The 18,503-nt window shown below is 37.2% G+C and overlaps 1 protein-coding gene and 1 long non-coding RNA gene across 2 annotated transcripts in view; one reads left to right on the top strand and one right to left on the bottom strand.

The window, feature by feature from the left end:
* Arid4a (AT-rich interaction domain 4A) overlaps nucleotides 1-3,069 on the bottom strand; it is a 70,232-nt gene extending 67,163 nt beyond the window's left edge. Inside the window, exons 1-2 of the mRNA XM_047539435.1 lie at nucleotides 2,899-3,069; nucleotides 1,745-1,795 (exon numbers count right to left, since the gene is read on the bottom strand). Of these exons, the coding sequence (XP_047395391.1) occupies nucleotides 1,745-1,750 (6 nt within the window). The 5' untranslated portion in view covers nucleotides 1,751-1,795; nucleotides 2,899-3,069. The remainder of the gene's footprint in view (nucleotides 1-1,744; nucleotides 1,796-2,898) is intronic.
* Nucleotides 3,070-3,528: 459 nt separating this feature from the next.
* The window catches only part of LOC124977180 (uncharacterized), an 18,366-nt gene continuing 3,391 nt past the window's right edge, over nucleotides 3,529-18,503 (top strand). Inside the window, exons 1-3 of the long non-coding RNA XR_007107115.1 lie at nucleotides 3,529-3,743; nucleotides 4,772-4,829; nucleotides 7,167-7,252. This is a non-coding gene — a long non-coding RNA (uncharacterized LOC124977180). The remainder of the gene's footprint in view (nucleotides 3,744-4,771; nucleotides 4,830-7,166; nucleotides 7,253-18,503) is intronic.

The following is an 18,503-nucleotide window of genomic DNA, read 5'->3' as shown; positions in this document are numbered from 1 at the left end:
TTTAAAGTTGTAATTAGAAATTATCAGAAAGAAAATAAAATTTTCTTCTCCACATACAAAATGTCTTATAAAAAAATACCATTTATATAAAAAATTTAAAAATAAAACAAAAAATTCTATTAAATATCTCATAAAACTTATTCATGTATGGCTGCCAATAATTCTGTTTTCAAATTAAAAGAAATATTTCTACTAAACCTAACACTACCAATACATAATTAACTGTTGATATAGCTGTATAAAGGCAACATTGTTTTAGATGTAGTTTACCTACACAGATAAGAAAGGAAGTCAACCCTTTTGGAAAATTCACTGGCTAAAAGCTGTAACTGAAAGGTAAAGGAATTCAATTGGTGAATGCAGATATGAACTGATACCTCAAGACTGCAACGGTACCTAGTTTATCACACTGGTCTTCTTGGTATTAAAATAAATAAATAAATAAATAAATAAAGCTTTACTAAGAAATGTCTACTTTTATTTTAGTTACAGGGCATTTAACCCAGGGGTGCTTTACCACTGAGCCACATCCCATCCCTTTTTATGTTTTATTTTGAAACAAGGTCTCACTGAGTTGCGTAGGGCTTTGCTAACGCTGAGGCTGGCTTTGAATTCATGATCCTCTTGCCTCAACTTTCCAAGTTGCTGGGATTATAGGCATGTGCCACCACGCCTGGTTAGAAATATCTACTTTTAGCAAATGATCATGATCAGAATGATACTTTGAAAGATGAGAAATTTCATTCTATCATTCATTTTAATCTTCACAGTAACAGGATGACACTATTTCAGTCTGTCATTTTACCTATTTTTTCCAAAAGTTATGCATATTCATAAATTCAATTCAACATAACTAAGCACAAAGGTAACTGTTTACTTTATTTACATATTTTTAAATAGAAAACAACTGTGCTCATTTCCAGTAAGTTTTCCCAAGTAATATTAGAGGTTAGATGTGTCACTTCAAGAAAATAGGAAGATGAGAAAGTTCAGGAAATTGTCCTTTTAGAGCTTAATGTACTAAAATTGTGAATAAGACATGGGTCAGGTACTTCGTAAAGTCAAGGGCATTTACAAAGATTGCAAACTGAAGATGAATATGTGTGACAAATAAATATATACCCAAAAACATTCAATGGCCCCAGCACTTCACAATGCTATGAGACCTTCCTTTCTTTTTCAAACATCCATATGTTTCCAAGGTTAGGAGTCTTCAGAAGAATGTGCATATGTGTTTTCAAGGATGGATATATGTTTTAAAATGTTTACTATAAAGATTAAACTAAAACTAAGTATTAAATGTTCTGAGTTCAACTTCTACTATAAACGTAGAAGTCTGCTTTATCCCCAAGAAAGTATCTCCTTTACTCAGTCCCTATATTCTTTCTCTCAGAAAATGGCACGACAAAAATAATATTTTCAAAAAATTCCCCAAAGAACCAAAGCAAGACAAAAGCTCTACTTCTGCAAAGGTTGCTGCCAACACAGGAAGTGTTTAAAAATACTAGCCGAATGGACAACAATTGAAAGGCTGTCCCAGTCTTTCCAAAGTGTTAACTGCTACAAGAGAGCTGACCTGACTGCATTACACATATTTCTCACCCTTTCACATGTTCTCATTTTCCGAAAGTGCTGCTTAGTACAGAAATCAATTTTGAGTAACAAAAGGATGACATTCCAAGGCACCAGCCCCAGGACTGGCAGTGGCCAGGGCACGAGGTTCAGATGAGTTGATTCCACTTACCTTCATTTTTATTGGTGATCTGTGGGGTTCCAGCTCAACGAGTTATCTTGGCTGTCGACAGAACCATGGGGAGGGAAGACAGGCACAGAATCAGTCAACAGCGGGGAGCGACCCAGGAAAAGAAAGTAAACAAACGGCAGCGGGGAGGGGCAGAACCCTCAGCAGCCAAGGGATAAGACCCCTCGGAGGGCAGCCGGACGCAAGAGCTGAGAGGGCAACGAGAACCCCACGGGCGCCAAAGGGCAGCCTGTTCCACCCCGGAGCTCGTCAGCGGCCCACCGCGCCCCCGCCTCGCTGGTCACTTTGATCCGGAATGCTTAACTCGGAGCCCCTGGACTGTTCGCCCTGGAAAAGGGCAGGGCACGGTCTGGGCTTCCCCGAGTCCTCCTCAGGGGCGACCGCCGAGCCTCCACTCAGCCGCCCCCTGGATACCCTGACTTCGGCCCGCGCCCCGCCTCCGCCGCTCGTCCCCCTCGGCCCGCCCCGGGCCCGCGGTGGCGGCAGCGGAGTGTCACGGCGCCATTGCTCTCCTTCCTTCGCTCTGCACCATGTCAGGAAGGAGAAGCGCTCCTTCACCCGAAGGGGCAGGGGCGGCGGCCTGCTGCCCGGAGCCGCGAGCGCGAGGGGAGCCCCGCTCAGAGGAGGGGGCTGTGGGGCGGGGAGGAGGAGGGGAGGTGGCCCGGACCGGGCAGGGTGTGGGAGGGGAGGGGAGCCGCACAGAGGCAGCCGCCGCCTCCTCCCGCGCCCGCCTCAACTTTTTGTACAGCCCGGAGAGGTACCAGCCCCCAGTCCCCAGCCCCCCGGGTCCTGCCACGGACTCCATAGAGAAGGACGCACCACGGAGTTGAGGGACGGCTCCTCCAAGCAGCCGGCTTCTCGCCGCGCGGAAGCAAACTTAGCGGCGCGGCCAGCCCCACAGCCATTTTCCCGGGTAACCCGGAGAAGCGGCCGAGGAGGGGGCTGCCGCGGCGGTTCCTGCAGTTGCTGCCGCTGTTCCCTGACTTGCCACTTCTCCTGCGCTCGCTGCACCGCTTGCCTAGCATCCTCCTCCCCACCTCCCAAGCTTCCAACTGCACCGGGACCCCGGGCAGCAGCACCAGCTGCTACTGCCGCTTAGACCATTCAGTATACCCGCTTCCCTTCTCCCCACCTACCTACTGCGGGTGAAGTGCGAGCTGTCAGCTCTCTAGTCCTCCACCCAACTGACCGCCGTGGGCCCCCGTCCGGGAAGCACCACTCCGGGCCGCGGCGGCAGTTCCTGCGCCGGATTCCCCACTCGCCCCGATTTACTGCCACAATCCACCAAATAACAAGCTGTTGAGCAGACTCGCTTCTACACGAACTCCTATTGGCTGCCCATGACGCCGAAGAGCTTTGGATTGGAGCTCGTTACCTGCCGTTCTCATTGGATGTAGATGTGAAACTTCACGGATTGGTGGGAAAAACAGCAGGTAGGACATCTTCCACTTATGATTGGCTGTCTTCGAAGACCAACGTTATTGGAGAATCAGGGATTGAGTAAGCAAGTCCTGAGAAATGATTGGGAGGGACGACTCCGGATGTGCTTGACTGAGCACTGATTGGTGAATTGAGGGGTCAGGAAGAGCAGTTCGCCACGAGGATTGGCGGTGGAGTGTCCCATGGAAACGGAACCCAGAACTGCAGCCAGGGGCTTGCACGGGGGCGGGGCAGGGTCTTTCCAAGGCGCCTGCGCTAAACCGGCTTCTCGGCGCCATTTTGTCCCGGCAGCTGTGGCCGCAGCTCTATCGCATTTTATGTTTCTGGCATGAAGAGAGCGGAGGCTTTATCTGCTAGATTTATTTTAATGAGGCACCCATTCACCGTTCGCTCCAGGACAGCATTCAGTGAAGGTCGGTGGAGTCGCAGAGCTGTCGAAAACGTGAGTTGGAGGCTGTGGTTGTCCGATTGACTAGGGGATGGCGCAGCTTTAGCGGCACCGGCACCGGAAGTGAAGGGGCCGCAGGCGGCCATGGTTAAAGTAAGTTTCCCCGCCGTGGGGTGGGTGTGGGGGCGGGGTGTAAGGGGGCGAGGCTTCCTCTCCCGCCGAGCGGGAGAGAAAGATTGGGGAGGCTTACTCGTGGGCCTGGAAGGTAATCCTGTGAACCCTCCTCGAGAGTATGAGAGGTTTTTTGGATTCTGCACTTCTCTGAGCAGTGTTTTCTCACTTTGGAAGTGCATTTCGGGAACTTGCCATGTTTTCCACCAGGGTAGTAGCCGTAGGGGCGTCCTTGTTAAGACTGGGAGGATTTGGTTCTTTGAAACCACCTACGTTGGGGGAGGTGTTTTCCTCCTATCCTTCTTATTACGGAGCCTTGAGGAAGCGAGAAGTTTGGCATTTAGAATGCCAAGGAATTTACTTGCCAGTTCAGAGACTGCTACTGTGATCATAGTCGAGATGAGTCTCTGTCACTGTGCACGAGGCTACTATATGAAAGAAACTAGCAGTTCCTCTGCAACTGAAAACACCTTTGTTGAAACTGCTTCCCCCAAGGGACCTGCGTGGATCTGTTCGCAGCCCCTTGTGTGTTAAAGCAGAGAAGAAGTGACATATTCTCAGTGGTACACCTGAGTTACTGACAGTTATAAAGAGTGAAATAAGATGTAAAATGTTTTTGGCAATCTACACCGACTACATTTGCACAAGAGGATATTTTAACCAAAGCAGAATTAATTTTTTACCAAGTTGACTTTTCTCAAAATTGTTCATTAAAAATGTGAAATGTGGGCTGGGGAGATAGCTCAGTTGGTAGAGTGCTTGCCTCGCAAGCACAAGGCCCTGGGTTCAATCCCCAGCACCGCAAAAAAAAAAAAAAAAAAAAAAATGTGAAATGTATGTCGGTGTTTCTAGTGAGTGATCTAGTCATGCTTATCTGAATACCTGCTTATAATTAACCTTAATACCTGCATATTAAATGAGTGCTGTATTAGGTAGGGCTTGACTAGAGGACAGTTGATTTAACAACTTTTGGGGTTTTTTTTGTTTGTTTGTTTGCCTTTTGTTTTTAGCAGTTGTGTTGAAGACAGCAGAACATCTCAGTGACAAACAGCCTAAGGTATTACAGAGGTGAGTTTTAATATCTCTAAGACTCTTTACAATTGAGTGGATCATCAGGAAAAGTTTTCTGTGGACCAGTAAGTAAATACTAGAATGGAAGAATAGTAGTTGAAAGATGTTTTGTTTGGTCAAGGGTTCACATAAGTCTGCTTAATTAGCTTCTGATGTGATGTTTGTAATCCCCAAATTCGGACATCCTCAGAATTGTATACCTAATCATGTAGTCCTTATTTCTGGACTTAAGTGCACTTCATGTTTTTATGATGGAACACTGGATATTTTTGACCCATTCCCCCATGTAAAAATTTCTCATACTGAGATCTTAACAGTAAGCATGTTTAAGAGTGAGGTGATTTTTTTTAAGGTAATTATAAAACAATAGAATATCAAATTTCCCAGAGGATAATCACCAGTAGTTATGTTACCCAACTGTACCATTATTATCTGATCCAAACATGCAGTGTGTGTCCTTGAGCATGTGGAAATTACTGAAAAACCCGACAAAAATAAAAATTTCTTGTATTTCCTCTACCAAATGGTGATAAATACAGTTTATACTGTGCAGAGGGTTGTTTTTGATGATTTAAAATGTCATTTTAATTGTACTTATTTTGTTGCCCATTAGGAACATCAGAAATACTTTAAAGCATCTTTCATGGCTTCATACTGTTATACAGGACAGATGTACCATAATTCATAAGACCTGTTTTGTAGAAATAGAAATATAATGCCTAAAGGATTGTACATTTGAGAGTTTGGATACATTTACTACCGTTGTCCATCAGTTCTGATTTTATTTGTTACCCTTTTTTAAAATTGCATCCCCCCCCCCCCCCAGTTTTCTATTTATTCTTTATTTTTATTTCTGAGGTCTGATACTCAAATAGAATTATCACAACCTTTTTTTTGATCCTCTCAAGGGGATCGAGTCTTACCATGTTATCTAGGCAGACCTTGAACTCCTGGACTTAAGCAGTCCTCCTATCTCAGCCTCTTAGGTAGCTGGGACTATAGGTGCACCACTGCACTCTGGCTGAATTGTCATGATCTTTAAGTTACCCATATAGTAAAATCTGAAAACTGTGTGGACCTTAAGAGTAATTTCTTGAAATTGTTTCTTTTTTTATTTTGGAATCGTTAAGCATTTGTATAGTGAGACTTTATGCTACACAGAAAATGACAGGGCTAAGTTCAGGATATTTTTATGGTATAGTTGGTTGAGTATTACTACTTTGTGTTTCACTGAAACCTTCCCTAAAGTTTCCTGTACTCATGTGCATTCCCTCAGTGCTTTTGTAGCCTCATAGGACCCTTTACATGCCTTTCACCTGTCTTTGCAATTGTTTGCCTCTAACCCCAGTTTGAGGATGTTCTCAAAGGCAGCAACTGTTTTTAATAACCAATATGTTCCTTCCCTGATATGTGGTAAGATTGAATCCGTATGCACAAAAAATATGAGAAATAATAAACTAACATAACATTTTTAATAGTACTTTTGAAAATTAATGATGTTCGACAGATGCCAGGCTAACCTTCAAATTGTTTAATGTTCCAGATACTTAATACTGAATTGATTTGTAATTATTAATAAAATACATATTCATAGAACCCATTAATAATATATCAGCATACTTTTCCTAAGACTTTATTCCTTAATTTTTATTTAAGGATTTTATGATATCTTAATAGAAGGCAACTGTAGATAAATATTGACTGAAGAGACAATTTCATAGGTTTAAATGAAGGAAATTATGATAAAATTGTACGTCTTTATAACCTACTTTAGTGAACTTGAAAGTAATACTTCATATAAAATTAAAATGTCAAATTTTGAATGATGTTTCAGTGATATAAAACTATTTTTGAAAGAATATTGTGTTTACAGATTCAAATAAAGATATATATAATTAACTGCCCTATGTGGTATTTTTTACTAAAATCTCACAATTAGGACAGCCTTGTGTTTGTTTATCCATTTATATGGTTCCCGATTCTGAATTATTTTGTTTTTGTTTTTGGTTATTTTGAGACAGGGACTGGCTATGATTCTTAGACAGGTCTCAAACTCCTGGGTTCAGATGTTCCTCTTGCCTCAGTCTCTTGGGTAGCTGGGACTACAGGCATGCACCACCAGGAGTGGCTTTCATTTTTTAATTTTTAAGTAATACTGAGTATTTTTAATCAAAGAACACCATGAACATATTCATGGGGTCCCTCTTTGTAAAAACTTGAAAATTTTACCAATGAAAGAGTTCAGCAAAATAATTTTTATTATTTACAATAGTCTGTATTCTAAATGTTTAAGCTATAACATACTCAAAATTAAAAGAAGTCTTTGTCTTTCAGAATAAGACTGGTTTTGTGAGGAAATGAAGCAGTGTGTTCCAGTTTTGAAAGACCTGGATTTGCTGTGTTGAAAAATCCCATTTCTGGTGTGTAATTTTACTTTATCCTTAAATAATCAAGGTTGGCCCTGTGTGTGTGTGTGTGTGTGTGTGTGTGTGTTTTGGAAAAATGATAGAATTTATTCCATTGTATAGTTATTTCTGGAAATGTCAGTGTATGTTGGGAACAAAAGTGATTGCTGTGTTGAAGGTAACTGCTTTCCTAAAATATAGTTATTTGGGGGGAAGTTACATAATTTGTTTATAATCAAAGAATAAATTTTAATCTCTATATGGTCTTTTGCCCTATTAGTCTTCACTGATGATTTTATGGCCACATGGAGTCATAGATAATGATTTTTTTCCATATATAATTCAAATTAGAATAACACCATGGTTTAGGATTTGGAGTCATGCAGATCTACCTGAGAAGCTTCCTGTCAATAAAGAGAGAGCTTAATTAAACATGGAAAGTTAATCTAAGGGCATATTTCAAAAGATTTAAGAAATTTAGATAACTTTATTTAAATATTTAAATAATGACTCCCAGTAATAGCAAAGTTCTGTGTACAATCAGATCTAGAGATTTTTTTAAAAATATTTTTTCATTTTATTTTATTTTATGTGGTGGTAGAGGATTGAACCCAGGGCCTCACACATGCCAGGCAAGCGCTTTACCACTGAGCCACAACCCCAGCCCCCAGATCTAGAGATTTTTAAGAAACATCGCTTTAAGAAAAAGCAGAGGAGCTGGGGATATACATGTGTATATAATTGTATGTTTATACATACATGTGTGTGTATCCATCTGTGGTAGAGAATTTGGTTAGCATGTACAAAGTCTTGGGTTGGATCCCCAGCACCATTTAAAAAACAACAGCAGAAGGAAATTTTATTGGTGTTTGAAGACTTTTTAAGGGTAAATAAATATAATCTGTAAAATTAGAAAGAAGACATTTTAATTGGAAGGAAGGTTGTAAGCAAGAATGTGATTATATATAAGGAAAGCTGTATTTTGGGCAGTTGGTAAACCAGTTAGGAAAGGAGGACTTGTAGCTATACCTGTAGAGGTATCAAGAAAACTAGCTGGGCATATTCCTGTAATCCCAGCAGTTCGGAAGGCTGAGGCAGGAGGATCGAGAATTCAAAGCCAACCTCAGCAAAAGTGAGGTGCTAAAGAACTCCGTGAGACCTGTTTCTGAAAAAAAAATACAAAATAGAGCTGGGATGTGTGGCTCAGTGGTTGAGTGCCCCTTAATTCAATCCATGGAATCAAAAAAAGAAAGCTTTACTTAAAAAGCATTTGAACATGTAGAGATAAGGCAACATTCTAGGTGGTTGGAATATTACCCCCCCCCCCAAAAAAAAAAGAGAGAGAAAAAGAACAGTGAAATCATCTTACAAAGAAGCGGGGTGGGGGAAGCAACGTTTTTTCACCTATTAAGAAAAATGCTCATTAAGGACTACCCAATGCCAATAACTAAATTCACAAGGAGAGTGATAGTGTAAATTAATATAGACCTTTTGAAAACAACATGTTAATGTTTTAAGAGTCATAAAAATAGCTGAATAATAACCCTTTAAATCAGTCCTAAGATAACTGATAAAAACACAGAAAATTAGCATTTTTATTCATATGTGAAAAACATTTTGTTTCCCTCCCCCTTTTTTGTAAGATTTTTGCTGTTAACTACTGGGGGGGATACATTTTCTATTATTTCACTTAACTGATTCTTATACAAGATGAGCCTTCTAATTATAGATTGACTCTTGATATTTTATTTCTTGTTTGAGTTTTTTATATAGTACTTAGTGGTAATTTACTGCACATATTTTTCCATATAGCTTTCCCTATTATTTTTAGTTTTCCTGAAGGTTTTTAAATAAACATGGTTTAAAATGTACATAAACTATATTCTTGGAAAATTACTCCAAAATAATGTCCAGTGTGATCGAAAAATTGAAGATATTGAATACAAACTGGAGAGAGCAAGACAAGATACTGTTGAGGTAGTGTTAGCATGAAGTAAAGAACCTGAAGAACAAAGGAAATAGGTGAGCAAGAGCTTATTAAGTTTGTAAGGGAAAGTAAGTTGACAGCACTTGACCTCTAATTTATTATAGGGGTATAAGGAAAAAAACAACAAATCACACTTCCAAAATTTAAGGAGAGGGAACAGTTACATTAATTGATTTAGAAGGACCAGAGACACCACTTGTAGGTAAAAGTGATGTACTCTGTTTTTAAATATGTGATCAAAAACTTGAAATGTCCAGGAAGCATCTGCCTTTTCACTTGTCAAATTATTTCCAGGGTCACTGATTGGAATAGGCATTAATACAGGACCTTATGTTATTTCTATATTTTGACTTTTAATTCTAGTTTATTAGACTTGGCTACTTTTATTAGTTTCTTATTTCTGATATTTTAAAGTCATTTTGATTTTAAAATGTGTTAAAAAATAAGTGTAGGAAAATGAGATGATTCTCTAACTTAAGAAATTACTTTTTCATTATTGAAACAAAATAGTTTTGTGAAGACATCTTATGAAATATGTGTGTTTTTAAAGTATTTAGACATGTAGGGTAAAATCTCTTTCCACAGTCTTGATTTAGTTTGATTTCAGTAGAATATACAGAGGTAACAGATATACATTTATAGAATAGGAATATTTAGCCAGATCAGATCTTTAAATAGCTGAAATCCAAGTAATTAACATTGTCCTGTTTTTAGAAATTACTTTTATTTCAACAGATAAAATTTTAATGTTAAGTATAAGAAAATATTTTAAAAGTTAGAATTGCCAAAATAGGCCGACTGTGGTGGCACATGCCTTTAATCCCAGCAACTTGGGAGGCTGAGGCAGGAGGATCAAAACCAGTCTCAGCAACTTAGCAAGGCCCTAAGCAACTCAGCTAGAACCTGTCTCTAAATAAAATATTTAAAAGGGCCAGGGATGTTGCTCATTGGTAAAGCAACCCTGGGTTCAATCCCCAGGACCAAAAAATGAGAAATGTCAGAACAGGTTAAAAGTTAACTTTTGTGCCAGCCTATAATTCTAGCGACTTGGGAGGCTGAGGCTGAGGCAGGAGGATCACAAGTTCAAAGCCAGCCTCAGCAACTTAGTAAGACCCTGTTTCAAAATAAAAAGGACTGGGGATGTGACTCTGGTTTGAGCATCTCTGGGTTCAGTCAATCCCTGGTACCAAAAATTTTTTAAAGTTAACTTTTAAGTATTCCTCAAGAGGAAGAGCTTGGTTTCACCAGTTAACCTCTTTCAGTTCTTCTACCACCTATCCCCCTCCTGCCCACAATACACAAATGCACACGGCTTGCACATGAACATGCACATACACACCCTTCCTTAGCCTTTTATTCTAAGGCTTTAAAAAGTGAGTTTGTGTTTTCTTTCTTTTTTTCCCCTGTGGGTTCTCAGGAGAAAAGTTCTGATTTTATTTCAGGAAAAAGCAAATCTTGTAAATGATTAGTTAGGTAAATAACCAGGTTAAATTTTTTTTTTCTTTTTGATTCCACTTTATAGTTACTTGACAAGATTTTGGTTTTTTCCCATCTTTGTAAAAATGGTAGCTTTAAAAATCCTTCAGAAAGGGCTAGGGATGTGGCTCCATGGTAGACTATTTGCCTGACTGTGTGAAGTCCTAGGTTTGATCTCTAGCACCAAAAAAAAAGAAAAAGAAAAGACAAACATTCAGGAAGGTGGGTAGTGCGCCACATTCCTACATTCCTATAATCCCAGCAACTTGGAAGATTGAAGCAGGATTCTGATAATTTCCGAACCAGCCTGGGCAATTTAGCAAGACCTTGTCTCAAAATGTAAAATTAAAAAAAAAAATAGGACAGGGGATGTATGTCAGTGGTAAAGTGCTACTGAGTTCAGTGTCCTATACCAAAAAAAAATTCAGGAATAGCAAAGACAAGACTTCTAGGTTTAGTATGTGACCTTGGAATTTAGTGGTTTGGGGTATATTTCCTCTTCCTTTCTACTCCATCAGTAAAATAGAGGTAATAGAATTCATCTGACAAGTTTGGGATTAGAATTACATTAATACATATAAATTGCTTATTAGAATGATACCACGTATTTAGGAAGTACTTAGGTATGGGTTCATGGTGTTAAATGTGAACATTATTACATGAGTTATTCCAGGAGAGTTTTAATTATTATGTTACATATTTAAGTACAGAAATAAAACATTTAGACTCTCTTGCATTGCTTTCAAGACCCTCCTAAAGGTCATAGCAACCTTTATTTAATGTTATTTCCTACTTCTTTCCTTCAAAAATCATATGCAGCATTCTTAACTGTCGTTCCCCTCTACAAGCTTTATGTTCAAATACTTTGAAGTAAAGCTTTCTTGATAGCTGTATAGGTATATCTACAAGTAATCTCTCCATATTTTCTCCTATATGATTCCTGTCCCTTATCGTGTTGCATTTTAGTTTTTTTTTTTTTTTTTTTTTTTTCTTTCTATGTCCTTCAGTTTGTCATGAAATCTTTACAGGTAGAGAGCTGTACCTTGTTCACCTTTGTAAGTTCAGAACCCACCATAGGCCATGGCACTAGTGAGTACTCTTTTGTGGAATGAAATGTTATAAAATACAGAGCAAGTGAAAGATAGCATTTAATGGACAAATGCATGTCAGTAAACATGTGCTTTGTCACTGTTTGTACATTCAAGAACCCCTTCATCATGCCTTAAAGTAAGAGTACTTGGGTCAGATTCAAGAACCTATAGGGAGTAATATCACTGTGGGAACTATGCACAAATCAGGAATTTTCATTAGGATATTTTCTTTCAGAAAAGTTTGGCAGGGACTAACTTGCCCATAACAATATGTAGGCTACCTGGATCAGTATTTTTGTTTTGTTTTCTTTTGTTTTGTTTTTGTTTCTTTTTTTTTTGGTGATGCTGTGGATTGAACCCAGGGCCTTGTGAATGCTAGGCAAGCACTCTGCCAACTGAGCTATAATCCCAACCCCAATCAAAAAGTTTTTTAACTCAATTCTACCATCAAAGTAACATTTTTAAAAATTGTAATACTATAATCCATGATGCTAGGATTAAGAATAGGAATTGGATGAGATATTTGTGAGGAGATATTTGTGAGGATGTTTATTTTATCCTTGGTTGCTGTGATACTGCTAAGGGTTTGGTCCTTAAGATTTAGAAGAAATGAGTTATGGGAATTAGAGAGATAAATTTAAATATCACAGACATAGTAGGGATTCATACATCTAAAGAAGCAATCCTTAAAATTTTTACAATAACTTAGCAAGGCATTGAATTGAAGAAGCATCACAATATAGAAACACTAACTTTGAAAACCAGATGTTATGATCATAAGCCTGTTGGTTTTACTCATTATTGTGACCTCTAAGATAGTTACTGCATGAATTTTTGCATGAATTTTTTAGAGAATGAATTTCATGGACTAGGTATTTATAGCTCTTAATGTTTTAAAGTTTCACTCCAGTACATTTTTTCACGTAGGGAATTACTCTGTGTACTTCTCATATCCAAATCAGAAGTATCAGACACTTGATAATTTTAGCACTTACAGAAGTAGTTGATGTTCATATTGGATAGGATCACATTCTGACAAGTTTTAATGTCCCTCCTTATTTTTCAAGGATTTTTTATTGTTTTCTTTCATTCATTTTTCCCCCCTTGCTGGGAATCAAACCCAAGGTCATGAGCATGCTAAACAAGCACTTTACACTGAGTTCTAATTCTAGCCCATGTACTAAGAGTTTTGTTTTCATGGGGCATTAAAATAAATTTCAAATAATAGCTAAGCAAGATGACCAAATAATTTTATTACAGTGAAGCTTCTGTTTTCTATACTGTTCAGTGTCCTTAAATATTTTCTTCTGTAATTAGTTTGTTTATCCATTTATTTGGTAGTGATTTAGACTACATCCTCCCCCTTCCTCCCTTTTTAAAAATTTTTGAGTTAGGATTTCAAAAAGTTATCCAGGTTGGCCTCAAACTTGAGATTGTCCTGCCTTAGTTTCCCAAGTACCTGGAATTACAGGCCTGTGTCTCTGATTCTCTGATTCCCAGCTTCTCTGATTTATTAGTATATTAATATAATCTATTATATTAATATATTAATGCATGATTTGTTTAGTAATATATAATCTCACACATGTTTCTTGACTGTCCATGGATCTCATTTTGGTTTTGCAGGGAGGATGGAAATGATTAGATGATAATATTTAATAATATGTTTAGTACTTTAATGTTACTAGGCCTTTTAGTATATTGATCTCTTTAAGAGTGATAGTTTAAAAATTAAGATACAAATTAATTGGTACTGAAAAGACCTAGTTATTTCCACAGTGTTAAAATAGGGCAAAAATAAGTCATGGAGCCAAGGGTATGTTTTCTTTTTTACCTTTGTTGGCTGGTGATATATTTGATAACATGTTATTGACTCTGCTAATTCTAGCAGACCACATAGGGGTTTTTATTAATTCACCTGTAGGGTTAACTCAAATGCTACAGCAAGCAATAAAAAAAAAAAATCTCACTTCGCCCCATTGGTTCCCTCAAACCAAATTAGAATTCTTACTGTTTCTCAAAAAAAAAAAAAAAACTTTGTTTCTAAGTTTTTGTGTGCTATCATACAGCTGTTTGCAGTGTTTGTTTAGTTTTGGTGGCTTATATCTTGGTCAGAGGGGGCAGGGAAAGGGATTTTCATACAAGGAAATACAGCAAAACAAAAAGCCCTCTTCCTGTTTCTTATTTATCATGTGATACTGCTTTTAAGACCTTAAATATACGTACATGGTGACAAACTGCTATTTTCCTCCCAGTTTTGAACTTCTGCATTTTATTACATAGTCATGAAGAACTAGTCTGTTCCCAGTAAATACTAAAGCCGCAGAACTTGCTTCTCTGCTGCTGGCTTCTTCCTGTTTTGTCAGATTTCCATTTAGGGAAAAGAATAGATTTTAAAGTAGGCTAGCTTGAGTTTCATGTTTAAAGCTTCTCCTGAAATTCATTTTGGAAGCCATCCAGATATCTAGAGGGGAAGGAAAATGGCACGTCATGTCTCCACATAGTCATTTGTCAGAAAGCTGCATTTGGCTTTGTATCGTGAGAGAGGATTGCCAGGAAGGAAGAGAAACTGCTTGCTGTCAGAATTTTTAGTGTATGACTTGCCATCATTGTGGCTTGCCTTTGGGCTTTCTATGTCAAACATATTTGTATTTGTGAATGAATTATATTGCCTCTGAAGGAATGATCTGTGCTCATTTCAAATAGACTTTTTTCCTAGAAATGTATAAGAATTACATTCAGTCACATTTATTCCACATAACAGTAGGAACAGTTAAAATTCAGAATATTAGAATAAAAATGTATCACTACATTGTGAATGTGGGTTATCTTGTGCAAAAGTTGCAGTAAAACCATTTTAAGAATCTTGCACAGTGGCACATGCCTATAACTGCAACTTCTTGGGAGGCTGAGGCAAGACAATCAAAAGTTGGAGGTTAGTCTTGGTACCTTAATTAAGCCCTGTCTCAAAATAGAATTTAAAAGAGCTGAGGGTTTGACTTAATGGTAGAGTTTGCCTAGCATGTGCGAGGCCCTGGGTTCAGTCCCTAATACTGAAGAGGGGTGGGTGCAGGGAATCTTTCACAATTAAAGTAGTGAATAAACAGAACATTTTAAGTTAGAAATTATGAATTAGCTGTTGCTTTTTTAGTTCTGTGAGGTGAACTCGTAGTAAATACAATGTGTCAGAACATGCTTTCACTATAAACCTGAATACATTGCAGGTAAGGAAATCTTGCAATACCATTCTTATCTTCTTCTATGTGGAAACAAACTCTTCTATAAATTTATTTTACCAAATTGACTTTATGTGTTTTAAATCAGAGCTATTTTTCTTCTTAGCTATACTTTCTGTATTCGCAAACAAATGCACAGAGCATTTTCTATTGGACATGGACATGCTTCTCACAGGAAAGAAAACTAATATTCACCAAGATAATGCTTCCCTCTACCTTCAGGTTTCATGAAAAATTCAGCCACTTTTTTTTGAAAAAAGGAAAGAATTAAGTTTAAATGTTGGTAAAACTAATTATTCTCAAAGGTCATATTCTAAATAAAGATTGCTATGCTTTGGCTTGAATAAAAGCCTAAAATTGTAAAGTTAAAAAAGAGATGCTTTTTAATCCCTGACCATCAATGAACAATTATACAATTCCTTATTGGGGCCCCAACTCTTCATCCATCTTTATGTTGGAAATATTCTAACACCTTTGTGTTGCTCTTTTTGAAAGCTCATGTTGAATTGTGAAATATGTGCAATCATCTGCTGTTATTTTCCCCTTTTTTCACTTAGTTATGTACTCTTTGGGTACTGGGGTTTGAACTCAGGGGCACTGGATCACTGAGCCACATGCCCATACCTATTTTGTTATTTTATTTAGAGACATAGTCTCACTGAGTTGCTTAGCACTTCAGCCTCCCGAGCTGCTAGGATTACAGGCATGCGCCACCATTCATATACTCTTATTTAGGAAACATTTCTCATAAAATCAAATGAGGTTTTCTTAAATACCTCTTGCCCCCTATTGCTTCATTCTGCTGATTTGCTTTATAATAGAAGTATAATCTCTTAAATACTTTTAGGTAACCTTTCTGTTGATCCTGTTGGCTTTTGATAACCTGTAACCAAATCAGTGATTCTCAAATTTTAGTGTATTCAAAAGAAGTTACTTATTCCAAATACAGATTCTTGGGCCCCACTTTAGACCTAGTGAATTCAAATCTTTGTAGAGTTGTTATGCTGGTAGTCTTCAAAACAGTTTGAGAAAGTTATTGCTTGCATTCCTATTATCATCTAAATTCTATCCTTGTATCCTTTTATTTTTTATAGATTAGTCTCTTTTCTTTCAGTAGTTGGCTTTTCATAAGTTTTTTCCCTACTAACAATAGACATCCTTTGTCTTTTCTCTTGAATTCCTTTGAGTTCATTTGCCAGGTATCCAGGAAACTCCCAGATTCACTTCCATGTTTGTCAGATTTTTTGCCCTCCCTTTCTCAAAGCACATATTTGTAGTTTAGTGTGTATACATTCAGTGTATAAGTACATAATATTCATTTCTAATAGACCTTGCTAGTGATTATAAAATGTCTGCTTTTCTTACTGGGGAAGAACTGTAATTTTCTTGACAATATGATAGATACATTGTAGGCATCCAAATGTTTCCTTTGAATTTTTACTGCTGTCAGATGATTCCTGCTGACTCTCAAACCAGTGAAACCAACAAGATAGGTTATCTTTACACCTCTAATTCCTTTTCACTTTCTCTAAATTATCTGTATTTCCTTGATGCTGTCTTAAGAATAATTCTCCCATGTTACATTGTCCTTGAATTCTGTTGGCTTTTTCTATAAAAACTAAGTTCAAATTATACACTTCAAGTAAGGAACCTACACTTTAGCAGTCTTCTAATCACATTTACCAGCATTTACTTTTTAAAAGATACTATGTATTAGGAGGATATACATAGTGATGTTTAAATATATGAGGGGCAATATATAGAGAGGTTGCATATACACATACCACGTATTTCAAGTATAATAAACAGTGAAAGGAAACTCAAGAAAATCAAAATATTTTGGTAGTGGGAATATGACTGGTTATCTTGTGATTTTGTTATCATTTTTAAATTTACATTAGGAGGGTGAGATACCATTTCATAAGAATTGCAAATAATTTTTTTAAAATAAAGGGCAAGAATCTCTAGTTTCTGTGTCATTTAAGAGTTCTAATAGGTGATTGATGTTAAACCAAAGACAGAAATACATTTTTGGATTAAAATGAAATGCCCCTTTACTTAAATGCTAACAATAAGGTAATGTTCTAGTTTAAAGAAAAAAGGCTTATCCAGCACACTTAGAGCAATGTTATAAAAAGGATCCCAAGTACACCTGTGCTTGGATGGTCTTAGATGCCCAGTTGAATTGAAAGGATAATACTTTCTTTTTTCCTATGCTTAAATCTGGCTTATTATGGTACAACTGAATATAGTAAAATGCACCCTTTATAGATACTATTATGTGATCTTGAAAAACTTAGTTTTATAACTAAATATAATGAAGATAGAAGACATTTCCATCATTACAGAAACTTGCCTTATTCTTCCTTACTCTTCTTGCCCCATGAGAATTACTGATGTTTTTCTGATCCTATAAGTTTTGCCTTTTTCCAAAATATCCCAGTTGTAATCAGTGTGTATGAGTCATACAGCGTTACTTTTCATTGCACTTATATAAACACCTGTCAATAGAAATACTGAGTTATATGTTGAGTTAAATTTCATAAGAAATTGGTGAACTGTTTTCAAACTCAGCTATATCATTTTACTTTACAACATCAATAACCATTCCTTTTAGTCTACATCCCCACCAATGCTTGGTGTGATTAGTCTTTAATTGTTCACTATCTAAAGTTGAGTGATAACTCTTTGTAATTTTAATGTGTTGTAATTTTAATGTGCATTTCTGTAATAGTGAAAAGCATCTTTTCACATATGTATTTGTCATCCATATCTCTTTAGTGAATTGCCTGGCTCTTTTGTCCATTTTTTAAAATTAGGATATTTCACATTGCATCATTTTGAAAGTTCTGTGTGTGTGCTTTGCCACAAGTCCTTTGTTAGATGATTTGCAAGTATTTTCCTATTTTGTCATTCTTGTAACTGTTTAGAGTGCAAGCTTTTCATTTTGATGAAATTGTGTAATTTTTATGGATTATGCTTTCTAATATAGTGTGGATAACTTTTTTTAAAAACCAGTGAGTGATCTTGTTTTCTTCTAAAAGTTTTATAGTTTGACAATACTATCTTAATGTTGCAATATACTGTTTGCTGTTCTTTATTTATATAATGAAGAAATAACTGCGCAAAGTAAAAAAAAATTCAACTTTTTTTTTAAGTTTTATAATTTGTGGTACATTTTGATCTGTGACCACTTTTGAGTTATTTTTGCATGTGTATTTTTAAAAATTATCCTGTATATGGATGTCCCAGTATTCTAGCATCATTTGTTGAAAAATCACTATCCTTTCTCCACTGATCTGCCTTTTCATCTTTGTCAGTCAGTTGTATACCCCTTGTATTGGACTCCATTGTGGTTTCATTAAATTTTGTCTGCAGCATTAGAATAAGACAGGGGTTTTTTGTTTCCTTTGAATTTTTACTGTTTACTTGCTGTGTTAGAGATCAAACCAGGACCTCTCACACATACTAGGTAA

The sequence above is a fragment of the Sciurus carolinensis genome, chromosome 2 (genome assembly GCF_902686445.1).
Source record: "Sciurus carolinensis chromosome 2, mSciCar1.2, whole genome shotgun sequence".
Classification (NCBI taxonomy): domain Eukaryota; kingdom Metazoa; phylum Chordata; class Mammalia; order Rodentia; family Sciuridae; genus Sciurus; species Sciurus carolinensis.
This window is presented reverse-complemented; position numbering and strand designations above follow the sequence as displayed.